The sequence below is a fragment of the Syngnathoides biaculeatus genome, chromosome 20 (genome assembly GCF_019802595.1).
Source record: "Syngnathoides biaculeatus isolate LvHL_M chromosome 20, ASM1980259v1, whole genome shotgun sequence".
Taxonomy (NCBI): Eukaryota; Metazoa; Chordata; class Actinopteri; order Syngnathiformes; family Syngnathidae; genus Syngnathoides; species Syngnathoides biaculeatus.
Window position 1 is genome coordinate 8,562,821 of NC_084659.1, and position 13,613 is coordinate 8,576,433.

Here is a 13,613-nt window from a genome sequence, read left to right on the forward strand (position 1 = left end):
GCAGTTCATAAAAATGGCCGCAGCTGAAACAATGTGCTGTACATTAATAATAATGCAATCCGTCCATCCATTTTTTTTTAGCCGCATATCCCCGCTAGGGTCGTGGGAGGTGCTGAAGCCAATCCCAGTTATCAACGGGCACCCTGAATTGGTCGCCAGCCAATCGCAGGGCGCATCGACACAAACAGCCGCACTCACAATCACACCTAGGGGCAATTTAGAGTGTCCAATTATCATTGCATGTTTTTGGGATGTGGGAGGAAACCGGAGTGCCCACCCGGAGGAAACCCACACAGGCACGGGGAGAACATGCAAACTCCACACTGGCGGGTCCGTAATCGAACCCGGGACCTCAGAACTGTGAGGCTAACGCTTTCCATCTGATCCACCGTGCTGCCCAATTATAATCTAATCCATCCATCCATTTTCTTAGCTGCTTATCCTCAAGGGGAGGGGAACAAACAGCCGCACTCACAATCACACCTAGGGGCAATTTAGAGTGTCCAATAAATGTTGCACGTGATCGATCGAACCCGGGACCTCCGAACTGAGGCTCACGCTTTCCAGCTGATCCACCGTGCCGCCTAATGACAATGTAATATAAAAAGACAAAATAATTGCAAAAAAATACATGCATTTTTTTTAATTGACCACTTCTGTAGCACCAGTCAAGGACAATTATAAATGTTAAATTTCTGAGCATTTTAGTCAAATGTACAGGCAGAGGTTCAGTGCTGCGATTGCATGTAGTACATTTTTGTATGAAGTATGTAGTTATTTTTTTATTTGCCACTTTCTGACAGCTATTTAATGCGTGCATCTCTCTCTCCAAGCCCTCGCGGCAGCAAATCCAATCAGTCAACCAATAAACAAATGAGATAAAATACAGACTTGAGCCGAAACCCAAGTAAGAAAAGTGTGCAGACTTCTCCAGTTGACTTTCCAGTTTCCCGTGCGGTCCTCTTAAAGGGTTAAAGCTCAGAGTGAACTGAATTGTAAGAAGTTGGTTTCCAAGGGAAACTGTTCGCACCGTTCCAGCTGAGGCGGGACGAACCAACTGCCCGACACGGGGAGGGGAGCGCAACCTCGGAAAAAACGACCTTATTACGCTTCGCCTCTGTTACAACACGTTAACTCGCCGATTATTAGACACGAGGCGCGCCGGTATACACCCGGGGTGCTGTTGCGTGTGGCGCAAAGCGGAGTTGTGAACGCGTTGCACTTGTAGCGACATGCGGCTTCACCCCTCCCGAGCGTGCAGAGTGCCGGGGTCCCTGCCAAGGCGGTTTGAAAAGAGCAGACAAAGGCTTGGAGTGCAGGACGCCCCTCGCCTCCTTCGCACTCAATCGGCCTCCGGAGTCTATTTTTTTTTTTTTTTCTTTTAATGGTGCTGCTGCTCCGCCTCGCCATGGAACAAGTCCCGGGAGTCGCTCGCGTCGCTCTGACTTCTACTTTCCGCCTCTGAAATGCGCGAGCGTCTGGATCCGCGCTCGGCCCACGGTGGACGCCTTTTTGCGGGCAGAAGACAAGAAGGAAGCGTGGTGTGAGTGAGGGAGGGAGGGAGGGAGACAGAAAGAGAGCGAAAGAGAGGTTTGACGCCGTTTCCTCTTCTCCTCCGCTTCCTCCTCCTTCTTCTTCCTTTCGCCCCCTCTCCTCTTTTTTTTTTTGGCGGAGGCAGGCAGGAATAAACGCTTTTTGGGCTCTTTTTTTTTTGCCTCGCTTCTTTTTCAATGTGACTGCGCCAGCCAGCCTGCCAGCCAGCTCACCGGCTCACGTTGTGCTCGAGAGTTGGATCGAAGGAAAGAAGAAGAAGAGCAGAAAAGAAAGTCAGTTCCTTTCTTTCTTTTGACGTGTGGGGGGGACACTGTTACTTTTTTTTTTTTTTTTGGTAACTGAAAGAAGTGCTTGTTTTTTTTTTTTTGTTTTGTTTTGTTTTTCCAGACGTGGGGGGGTGTGGAGTATTAATTCTTATATGCCTGGGCTTTGAAAAACAATGGAGACGCACATTTCGTGCCTCTTCCCGGAAATTTTGGCCATGATTTTCAGCTATCTGGACGTGAGGGACAAAGGCAGGGTGGCCCAAGTGTGCCTGGCTTGGAGGGACGCATCCTACCACAAGTCGGTGTGGAGGGGGGTGGAGGCAAAGCTGCACCTCCGGCGGGCCAATCCCTCGCTCTTCCCCAGCCTCCAGGCCAGGGGCATCCGGAGGGTCCAGATCCTGTCCCTGCGCCGCAGCCTGAGCTACGTGATCCAGGGAATGCCCAACATCGAGTCCCTCAACCTGTCGGGCTGCTACAACCTCACGGACAACGGGCTGGGCCACGCGCAGGAGATCCCCTCCTTGAGGGTGCTGAACCTGAGCCTGTGCAAGCAGATCACCGACTCCAGCTTGGGCCGGATCGCCCAGTACCTGAAGAACCTGGAGGTTCTGGAGCTGGGCGGCTGCAGCAACATCACCAACACGGGACTGCTGCTGATCGCGTGGGGCCTCCACCGCCTCAAGAGCCTCAACCTGAGGTCCTGCCGCCACGTCTCGGACGTGGGCATCGGGCACCTGGCCGGCATGACCCGCAGCGCCGCCGAGGGCTGCCTGAGCCTCGAGTACCTGACCCTGCAGGACTGCCAGAAACTGACGGACCTGTCCCTCAAGCACATCTCCAAGGGGCTGGCCAAGCTGCGGGTGCTCAACCTGAGCTTCTGCGGCGGCATCTCGGACGCCGGCATGATCCACCTCTCGCACATGACCTCGCTGTGGAGCCTCAACCTGCGCTCCTGCGACAACATCAGCGACACGGGCGCCATGCACTTGGCCATGGGCACGCTGCGCCTGACCGGCCTGGACGTGTCCTTCTGCGACAAGATCGGCGACCAGACGCTGGCGTACATCGCCCAGGGGCTGTACCAGCTCAAGTCGCTGTCGCTTTGCTCGTGCCACATCTCCGACGACGGCATCAACCGCATGGTGCGGCAGATGCACGAGCTGCGGACGCTCAACATCGGCCAGTGCGTGCGCATCACCGACAAGGGGCTGGAGCTCATCGCCGACCACCTGACCCAGCTGGCGGGCATCGACCTGTATGGATGTACCAAGATCACCAAGAGGGGGCTGGAGAGGATCACGCAGCTGCCCTGCCTTAAAGTTCTCAACCTGGGACTCTGGCAGATGACGGAGAGTGAGAAAGTCAGGTGATTGGAGTCGGAGGACACGCTGGTCCTTTTGAGAGAGTGTGTGTGTGTGTGTGTGTGCGGAAAGTGGGGGGGCTTCACCTGCGACCCCCCCCACCCCTCCCCACACACGCCTACTGTCAGCAAAAGTTCACAAATCTCATATTGAGCCCCCCCCCCTTTTTTTTTTTTTCGGAGATGCAATTTGATACATTCGCCCCAAAACTGCGCCACAAAGTCAAACCGGCCCACCCAACCGCCCCCCCCCCCCCCCCCGGTCCCGCCACAGCCTGAAAAAAAACAAAAACAAAAAAAAAAACATTCGGCTACCTCGTATGTGCTTGCTTTTCCAAAAAATAAAAAAGAAAGAAGGAACGCCAGAAAATGGGAGAAAATGTGCCTAGAGGGACCGTGTGTGTGTCGCCCCCCCCCCTTCAGAAAAATCCGACTACCTTTTTTGTTTAATTCCGCTCGTAACTTTCACCACCGAAGAGACGATTTGCAATCTTATGACCATCCGACATTATGCAAACGTGCTCAATGTGTGCGCGATTTCTGTTCTTTTTTATTATTATTTTTAACCCCCCCCCCCCTCCCCCCAAATCAAAACCCGGCGAAAGTTGCCAAGACATGAAGCTTCTTCAGGTATTTCGGTTGAAAGGTGGAGGCGCGCTGGGGGGGGGGACAAATGTCAAGTCAGTGTTGCTTCAAATTGAAGTGATTTAGGTATCGTTTTACCCTCTTTTCTCAATTGAAATGAATCAGGGTTCCATGTTCAATTTTTTTTGGGTATTAAAGGAGGGACGTTCTCTCTCTCCTTCTCTCTCTCTCTCTCTCTCTCTCTCTCTCCTCATTCTCTCCATCCCTCCCCGCAGATAAAAATACCCCGAGCCCATTCGGAGACATGCTTGGAATAAGGAGCAATCGATTATTTTTCTCGCTCTCTCCGCTTCTCGAGTTGCAAGCTCGGCCACATTTCTCTCTCTCTCCCTTTCTCTCTTTTCTCTCTTTCTTTCTCTCTACCTGTTGTTTTCTCGCACACACGTGCACTGGCAATACGTGTGTGTGTGTGTGCGTTTGTTTTGTTCTAATGCAATGACCTGCTTGATACACGGAACACGCGGTTGTGCGTCCTGCTGAAACGGCTGAAGAAGAAGAAAAAGGAAAAAAAAAGATGTTCTGTATATGATGTTTGTAAAGATGTTAAAAAAAAAGAGAGAACATGCAGAATTCCAAACTTAAATTGTTTATATTCTTACAAGTTAAATCAATTAAAGGTATTTATATAAGGAACCCATAGCGCCTTTTGTGTTGCTTTCATTTTCACACGCGAGGATTAGCGTCGTTATTTTTTGCCGTGCTTTTTAAAAATGAAGCGGATCGTCCATCGCCGCCGTCGTCCTCATCGCAAGCGCGCTTGCCTTTCATTCCGGGGGGGGGGGGGGGGTTGCTGAGAAGAGAGGGAAAGGAAATCTGTTGTGTTGTTTTATTATTTATGAGCGCACTCAAAATGGATGCCTTGATTTAGCCGCATTGGCTTTTGTAATTAACGAACACGAGGCGCTGGGACGGCTATCTTTCCATGCTCGCCGGATGCTGATTATTGTTATTATTTTTGGGGGGAACGCGTGACTATTCTTACCGTGCTATTTATTGGGAGGGGAGCCGTTTATCAGATATGAAATGAGATCTTGAGTGTGACACACACACTGGACCACTCGCCATTGTGCGTATTTCAAAGTTAGAAAGGCAGGTTTTGGTGAAGGTGGGGGGGCCGATTTTCCTCTCCTCTTGTTCAGTCACGCATAGCAGCCAGGAGAGACCCCCCACTCGCCTTTCACCCCCACTCGCTTCTTTTTCACATTCCACACCATCATTCACAGCATTTAGGCATTCCCCCTCTGTCCGGGGTGGGGGGATTCGGGGATGTCACCGTGTCAGCGTCCTTTCGCTTCTTCGCGTCCCACCACGACCGTCCAAAGCGACTTTTTTTTTTTTTTTGCTGTGTGTATTATATCTCTCGGCTCCGCCATAGCGTGACTTTTCGGCAGCAAGGCATCGATCGCAGCGACGTCGCCCGGGCCAGGACGTGTAACTCTGCCGGCTAATGACGGCAATGACAGCTTTAACGCCGCCTCCTTTTTTTACGGCTCCTCGTCAACTATTATGTTTGATTACAAGTGCAAATAAAACGGGCGACGGCTGGGTGGTCGGGCCGCCGCGCGCCGAGACGGCGTTACGGCCGTGCGCCGCGTCGCGGGGAAAGCGGTGAGCATCCTGCGGCATTTTAATTAGGAAAATCACTCCTTTTTATACGCGTGGCCGTAAAAGTAAACTGTGCGGTGGACTGACTTCCGAACAGATGCCTTTTATCAAGACAGTCAATCAAAAGTGAGCGTTATTAATTTGTAGATGTACCTAATAATGTGGCCTGCAGGTACAAAAATGCTAAATCTTCACGGAGATTGACATCCCCCCCCCACCCCACTTAAAGACAAACAAGTGAGCATTTTGGGAGGTTTTTCGGCTTCTTGCCTCAGTAGCAAGATAAGCTAATCACCCCCGGGGGCGCCGGGTTCATATTTCACAGGACGAGGCTCGCATCTTCCCCTTTAAAAGGTCACGTAATCTCTTAAAAAGCGCCGATAAGATGATGTATAAAAGTCAACTTCAATTACCGACGGGGTGACAAAATGCCGCAATGCGTGCATTCTTCTTTGGTACCGATTAATGCGACGGGCGAACAAATCGTCTGAATTCAGCCTCTCAGCAGTGAGGAAAGATAAATATGAATATGGAAGACGAGAGAAATCACAATGTGCCGTCACCGGTGAGCTTTTTTTTTGTTGTTTGTTTTTACGTGGGCCCCCCCGGTGACTCCCGGCGACCCCTGATCCACAGCGTGCGGCGCAGTCAGCAAAATGGTCCCATCCAATCACGGGCGTGAAGGATTTGCCGGCGTATTCCAACGGTTGACCTCACTACGGGGCTAACCGTCTGCCTTTGAGGCCTTTAAGCGCATAAACATCCTCCAATTTATCATTCCCCCATCTACTTCTTTTATTGCGCAGTTTGCAGTCATTTCCGGGGGAATGCGCCGCCGCCGCCGCGATCAAAAGCGCGCGGCACAAGAGATTCGCGCTCGCGGAACGAATCGCGCTCTCGGCGTGCGTCTATTTAAAAGACGCACTCGCGGCCTTGTCGGCGTGACTGACACATTTCGATCCAAATGCCGCCAAAGTCCCCAAATTAGACAAAAGGCTAGATGTATGTAGGTTGCTTGGGGGGGGGGGGGGTAATAAAAACTTGTTCATAGTGTAAACGCTGCCGTCTGAACTTTGCGGTTTGTCTGTGTGTGACTGCATCACACTTCCTGTCAGGTGAGGGAAGAAGAGTTTTAGCGCTCATCATTATAGGAACAGGCCGCCATTTCAAAAAAAAAAAAAAGAAAAGAGGAGGGGGGTGGGAATTGGGGCTCCTTGACAACAAAGCTTCAGGGGGGGGGGCATTAGCAGCCTGGTGCGACTGACCCCCCCCCCCCTCCCTCCCCCTTCCCCCACCCCAGAAATTCTCTTGTTTGTGGCTCCAGTGTTCTGTCTGCCTGTGGCACTCTCCCTGCTCCATTTTTAGCTCTCTGCTTGTTTGCTTTTTTTTGTCGTTTTTTTTGTCATCTGCTTCTTTCATTTCTTCATTTTTTATCGCCCACCCCCCGTCCTTTCCCTTTTGTGCTCAGCCCTTTTCGCTGCCTCTCCTTCCTCCTCGCCGGCACCTGGTGCTGAGGTGTCGCCGAGGTACAGTAGACGAGGGGCTTTGAAGTCCCCCGAGACCCCCCTCGGGACAGTGGGGAGTGCGAAAGGGGGAGCGGGGGGGGGGGGGGGGGGCTTGGGAGTGTCTAATGTGTGTCGAGGTCCTTTGGTGTTGCTTTAAATTTATTGGAAAACATAGATAACATTAGACGTCAGATAACTGCCTTGGGTTGAATTGGTTCCATGACCACACTCATGACTAAAAAACATTTGGATGTAAAATTATCTTGCGCCATCAACCTGTTCCAGTTTCCTCCAAAAAACAAAGAAATTGAATATATTTTTAATAAGGAAAATAGCACACTATAACACGGTCGTTTATTATTTTTCCAGAGGATAAAGAAAATATGCCTGTGAGTATTATGTTGTCAGTCAACGTGTTGCTCCACCGTTTGTGTTCAAATATGATCGCTTGCAGGGATCTATACTGCAACTATTTATGCTATCCGTTAGCCCGTCAATGGTGTTTTACATATTGTGTTAGCATTAAGCTAGTGAGGGGGGGGGGGCAGCGATTCTTGGCGGGGGTCTGCTTTCTATTCCGTCCCAGTCGATGTGAAATGAAACTTAGATTTTTTGGTAAAAGTGGTTAAGAGGAACGTTTTTTTTCTTTTTAAATTCATATTAAAGAGGGCGGTGAGCAAAAGACATGGAACACACGAGATGAAAAATAAAGGAAAAGCAAGAGAAAGGAATCTGTGAGTCACTTTGACTGTGAGCTGCTAGAAGTCGGCTAGTCATGTTAAAATACCATAAGGCCACCGACCCACACATAGAGTACACACGCAGCGCTCCAAGATACGCCTAAAATCCAGTAAAGTTTGGCAAGGCACACGTACACACACACATTCACATTAAAACTTTATGTAAAAATTTCCTGCTGCTTCTCTCACGGAGCAAGCTGCCCAGCAGACCAGCTAATTATTTTCAACACACACACACACACACACCTTTGCCGCACATTCCTCAGCAAGGTAATGAGCTGCGTTTCCTCACCGGAGATGGATGGAGGAGGTTGAAAAAATCTATCCCCCCCACCCCACCCCCAACCCCATTCCGAGCATCAAACATTGATGGTGAGGAGCAACAATGACATCACCCCGATTCTAAAGTGACATCACCCCGAATGAAAGATTGAACACCCGGATTCTTCGTTACAACCAGCCAGGATGGAGGCGTCGAGCAGGAGCTCAACCTCCCCCAGTTCGTCCTGGCTTCACAGGCGCTCGGTCACGTAACGGGAGACTGCCGCATACCACCACATCGCGGAAATAGGTACTTTTCATTGACGTCACGCCGACTACGTGTTTTTTGTTGACAACGCCATTTTGGACGGCAATATCGCGTCTCCATATCGTGGCTAGGGAGCGATAAGTGTATACTGTAATGTTTTAGCTACGGTTATCGTTTGAGCTTTTATCTTGAAAGTCCGCTGACAAATGAACACTGTAACCGGAGGCGATTTGAGGCACTTGCGCTGGAGTGAGGAATAAAGAAAGAAGCCACATGTGAAACTCGAGAGCAATTATCGTCTCGTTATTATTAGATTGAGCTATAGTACTTCTCGTATATAGCAAGTTTGGTGTGATTGTGATTGCGGCAACGTCAGCTCGGCGCGACGGGACGATAAGGAAGTGAGCTAGAGAGAATATCACCCACGTTAAAAAGTACAGTTGGACTCACGTCTACGTTATTCAAAACCACGACAGCAAGATCGTAACATGGTGTCAGAGTGACGGTGGTATAACTACGGACTCGCACAGGGAGGCGTTCGGTGTTCCAACTCATCCAATCTACCAGATGCGTGGCGGAGATTCAAGCAACACGCCGAACTCGTGTTCACGGGAATGCTGAAAAACAGAGCTGAAGAGGGAAAGTGCAGTTTCCTCCTGCTGTGGATCGGCGATAAACGACGGGATGTCGGCAATACGTGGACACTGAGCGGAGACCAATATAAGTTGCTAAAAACTCATTTCAAAAAATTCTCTGATGACCTCGCTCCGAAAGCAAACCCCATACATGTATTTGCTAGATATAAGTTTCATGAGAAGGTGCAGAACTCGAGCTGTTGGTTCAAGACTGTAACTACACAAACAGCGATGAGATGATCAGAGACTGCATACTTTTCGCTACCAACTCACCGAGCGTGTGCGAAAAGTTACTCAACTAGGGGCCGGAGTGCACGCTCGAAAAAAATTCGATCAGCATGGCCCGCAAATGTGCAGCTAAAGGCTACGGCTAGCGACAGCTACGAGGTTCGGGTTATCTGTCGCAAACCTGGAGAGTAAAGTTTCACTGCGGGTGGTAGTCGGCATATTGACAGCCCAAAGACCTCCGTAAAAATATGTAACAAGTGCGGGGGATAACATGGTAAATTAGCTGAATGCCCAGCAAAAAGTAAACAACGCCTGACCCCTTTTCCTGTCCGTTCTTACAGCCATAATCCACACAATGAAATACCACGATGAAAAGGCCGTAAAACGCGTATAAGCAAGCCAATATTCACAAAAAGATCACTAAAAAAAAACGCGAGTTGTATTGTAAGGTTTGCTGTCCAGTGGGCGTGGCAAACAAAAATCGTTTGACTCATGACATCACGTGAAAAGTATCTATTAGAGGCTCTGGGTGCTTGCTTCTAGCTGTTTTTGTCACTCACAGTTGAAGTTTACAGTCAAGTTCACTCGTAAAACGAAAGAATTGTGCACGGGATCTCGTTGGGATGCGCTAATGTTGCGTCCGATGTGCGCCGGATTCTAGTTTGCGTCGCGCGCCGAAGCCACTTTTACCCCAAACGGCGGCGGCTCCAGCGGAATTGGACACGAGAGCTGCAGAATAAATCTTTCATTTAAAAACTATAACGCCTTCATTTCCAATCGCACAACAGGCCTCGCTGCTGAATATTTGATTGGGGAAATGGGGGGGGGGGGGTCGGGAGGGGGGGGTGACTGCAGTGGTTACAGTCATCCGAGGAGCTTTAGTGCGATGTTGATGTCGCCGAGCGGCGGCCCCGACGTGTCATTCACGCATCGACAAAGCGAAACTTTCCTTCTTTTTGCCGCTTCAAATGTGTCACATTGTTTCCCAGACGCAGGGGAGACGGCCTGAAAGGGAAACCAACTTTTTTTTTTCTCTCTTTCTTTCTTTTTGACAGGAAATGCTGCATGCGTGAACAAAGGCTACGTCTCAGCCTTTACCATTGCGCATCGCAAATTGATGCTTTAAAGCAAAACAAAACTAAAAAAAAATGAAATCATGACTTGAAATGCAGCTTTACAATTAACGCTAACGGTGGATTCCTTGCACTTTAAATCCTTTATTAGGCAAGTAAGTCGTCCTCGATCACGCGCATGGATATTGGGAGGCAAACGTGAGGAAAAGTGGAGAAATAATAATGTGGGTTTTTTTGCAAGAAACAGAGAAAGAGATATGAAAGAGACGGAGGTGGAGGGGGAGAGGCTGAAGCTGAGTGAGGCTGGAATACAAAGAGGTGTGTGTGTGTGTCTGTGTGTGCGTCGCCCCCACGGTCCTTCTAGCTGTCTTCTCATATTGATCAGCTCTTATTGATCTGGTTTGGCACATAAGCCTTGACGCACACACTCACACATTTTGCGCATTTCACATGATTTGGCTGCTGCTTTGACATCAGACACACACACACACACACACACGAAGATGATGTGCAGCTACTGTGTTGCTTACAGAAAACTAAATATTAGAAAAAATGATCTGCCTTTAAAAACACAACAGTAAGGTGGGGAGCGATAGATTCTGGAAAACATTGCGGCCTTCTGCACGTGTAATTTTGCCTTTCAGAGGCGGATTTGAGCGAGGTGTGCCTAATGTTGTGGCCGTACGTAGGTGCTTGCCGGACGGCAGCGTTTTGATTTTTGGGGAGATTTCAAAATCTCCTCGGAATGAGAAACTTTGGTCTTTTGTGTGAGTGTAGACACGCACACACACACACACACACACACGCGCACACACAGCCCACCTTCTGCTGCTGTCATGGCTGCGAGCTGTCAAAATCACCCTCCTCCTCCTCCCCTCTTGCTGAGCTCGTCCATTCTGTCTATCCAGGCCCCCCTCCCTCCCTCCCTCTCTCTCTCCCTCTCTCTCTCTCTCCTCTCTCTCTCTCTATTCCTCTCCCCGGCTGCACTTTAGTTGTGCGTCTCCTCCACATTTGTGCGTCTTTGCATCTCCATTCTGCCTCCTCAACACGCTCCCCGTGTCCTTTGCCTTCAACCGGGATGAGCATTTACATACAAATGGGGCTCCGACGGAAGGAACGACCCAATGCGGCACGCCCGCCCGTGTTTACACCCACCTGCGTGCATCTCGACATGCTGTTTCCGCGCAAATCTAAACAAACACACGGGGACAAATATACATATATATTAAAAAAAAAAAAAAAAAAACGCTGACGACATGCAAAAGATGGATTTTCCTCCACCGTGCTCGGTCCGCGTTACCCGAGAGTCGGTAACGTCGCCTCTTTTGCGGTGTCACCGCAACCCGGTGGCGTGTCAAAGCGACTCGCGGTCCTTTCATGCCACATGAAAAGGACTCGAGATGTGCGCCGTGGTGCAAGTACGCACGTCGGACACCTCATTAGGTACGCCTGGGTCATCTAGTGAGATCCAAAAACAAGATTTGGATGATAATGAGCTTATTTAGCTGCACGTGAGGTTTAAAAATGGGACAGAGCAGTGGTGCTTTGCTTTGTTTTCTTTTGCTTTTCGTCAAGTTGGGCCTTGAACAACATGTGGGGAATTATCTTCTTTTTCTTTCGGCTTGTCCCGTTAAGGGTTGCCACAGCATGTCATCTTGCTATCCCACCCCAACTGTCCTCATGTCCTCCCTTCACCACATCCATCAACCTTTTCTTTGGTCTTCCTCTCGCTCTTTTGCCTGGCAGCTCCATCCTCAGCACCCTTCGACCAATATACTGACTCTCTCCTCTCGCCTCTGGACGTGTCCAAACCATCCAAGTCTGCTCTCTCTAACCTCGTCTCCAAAACATCCAACTTTGGCTGTCCCTCTAATGAGATCATTTCTAATCCTCTCCAACCTGCTCACTCCGAGCGAGAACCTCAACATCTTCATTTGTTCTGCTTCCTGTTGTCTCTTCAGTGCCACCGTCTCTAATCTGTCCATCACGGCCGGCCTCACCACTGTTTTATAAACCCTGCCCTTCATCCTAATGGAGACTCTTCTGTCACATAGAACACCAGACACCTTCCGCCAACTGTTCCACCCCGCTTGGACCCGTTTCTACACTTCCTTACCACACTCGCCATTGCTCTGTATTGTTGACCCCAAGTATTTCAAGTTATCCACCCTCGCCATCTTTTCTATCTGGGTCTTCACTCTTCCTCCTCCGCCCCTCCCATTCACGCACATATATTCTGTTTTACTTCGGCTAATCTTCATTCCTCTCCTGTGGGGAATTATGAACAGCTCAAAACGGCAGACGGCGTAAGCAACAAAACCTCCCGCTTCTGAGTTGGCTTTTAGACACGTTTTTATCCGCCGCCGTCGTCGTGTGGTTCCTGCATGGCAAAGCAGCATGTTATGAAATCAATTGTTTATGAGCATTTTTTTTTTTTAAAACTTTTGTGTGTTTGGATGGTCGACGTTTTTTTTTTTTTCCATCCCGCTTTCCACAGAAAATCATTTATTCATGCGTGCGTGTGTATGTGTGTTGAGCCATTTGTAAATGTACGCATACACTCCGATGAATACACTTTGCTTACATTCTCGGCGCGGCGAGGTGATCAAGCCTCCCTTTTTCCTCCTGTATCTCTTGCTCCCCCCCCGCCCCCTCCCTTCCCCTTTTCAGACGCCCGTACGAAAACATCTTAGCAATCTTTAAAACCGTGTGCACACTCTCCGCCAAATACGTGCGCGCCTTTCCCCAATAGTGTGGGTGAGTGCGTGCTGTGCGGGCAGGGTTTTAAAAAATGTATATATTCTATAAGAGGGAGGAGGAAACGGAGCATAGTGAATAGAAAAATAAAGCCCCCCGCCCCGCCCTGTGTATGTGTGTGGCGCGGAGGGTGTGTGTGTGTGTGTGTTGTGTCAGTGGAGCTGACATCTGATCTTGCTGAGCATGGTGAAGACTGTGAGTGTGTGTGTGTTTTGTGGCCTGTATCTGTCCTCCTTTCTGTGTGGGTGGTAAGAAGAGGGAGTGTGATGTACGTGTGTGTGTGTGTGTGTGAGTGTGTGAGTGCACTTAGTTTGAGTGTATGCACGCCTTTGTGCATGCATGTGTGGAGTTGACACGGCGAGGCGAGAGGGGCAGAAAAAAAAAAAAGGCAACACGTTTGAAAAGGGATGAAGAAAGGAACGTGACGGGTAATAATAGTGATTTCAACTCGCACCCCGCACGCTCCGATGTGCCATGAAAAGTTTCCGTTTCACTGCGAGGCCGCGGGGAAAAAAATGAAGAGACATCAAGTCGATTATGGGTCGGGGGACCGGTTTGGTCTGTGACGTCCGAACAAAACGTGAAGTAAAAGCACACCTCTTGTTTTGATCAGACAAAAAATAAGATTGTCTGCTCTCAAATCTGACATTTACTGTCAGGAGGCAAAAAATTCTGAACAGTTTTCCTTAAAGCAGTGTCTCTTAACGATTAATCGA

The 13,613-nt window shown here is 49.5% G+C and overlaps 2 protein-coding genes across 2 annotated transcripts in view; one reads left to right on the forward strand and one right to left on the reverse strand.

The window, feature by feature from the left end:
- The window catches only part of wnt5b (wingless-type MMTV integration site family, member 5b), a 45,459-nt gene that overhangs the window by 20,799 nt on the left and 11,047 nt on the right, over window positions 1-13,613 (reverse strand). The window lies entirely within an intron of this gene.
- Window positions 1,040-3,424, forward strand: fbxl14b (F-box and leucine-rich repeat protein 14b). The gene is made up of 2 exons (XM_061807581.1): window positions 1,040-1,826; window positions 1,942-3,424. Exon 2 carries the CDS (start codon window positions 1,994-1,996, stop codon window positions 3,188-3,190), a length of 1,197 nt encoding a protein of 398 aa, XP_061663565.1. The 5' UTR covers window positions 1,040-1,826; window positions 1,942-1,993; the 3' UTR covers window positions 3,191-3,424.

Excerpts from the sequence above, each read along its gene's own strand:
- fbxl14b (XM_061807581.1), top strand. The coding sequence starts at position 1,994 with ATGGAGACGCACATTTCGTGCCTCTTCCCGGAAATTTTGGCCATGATT.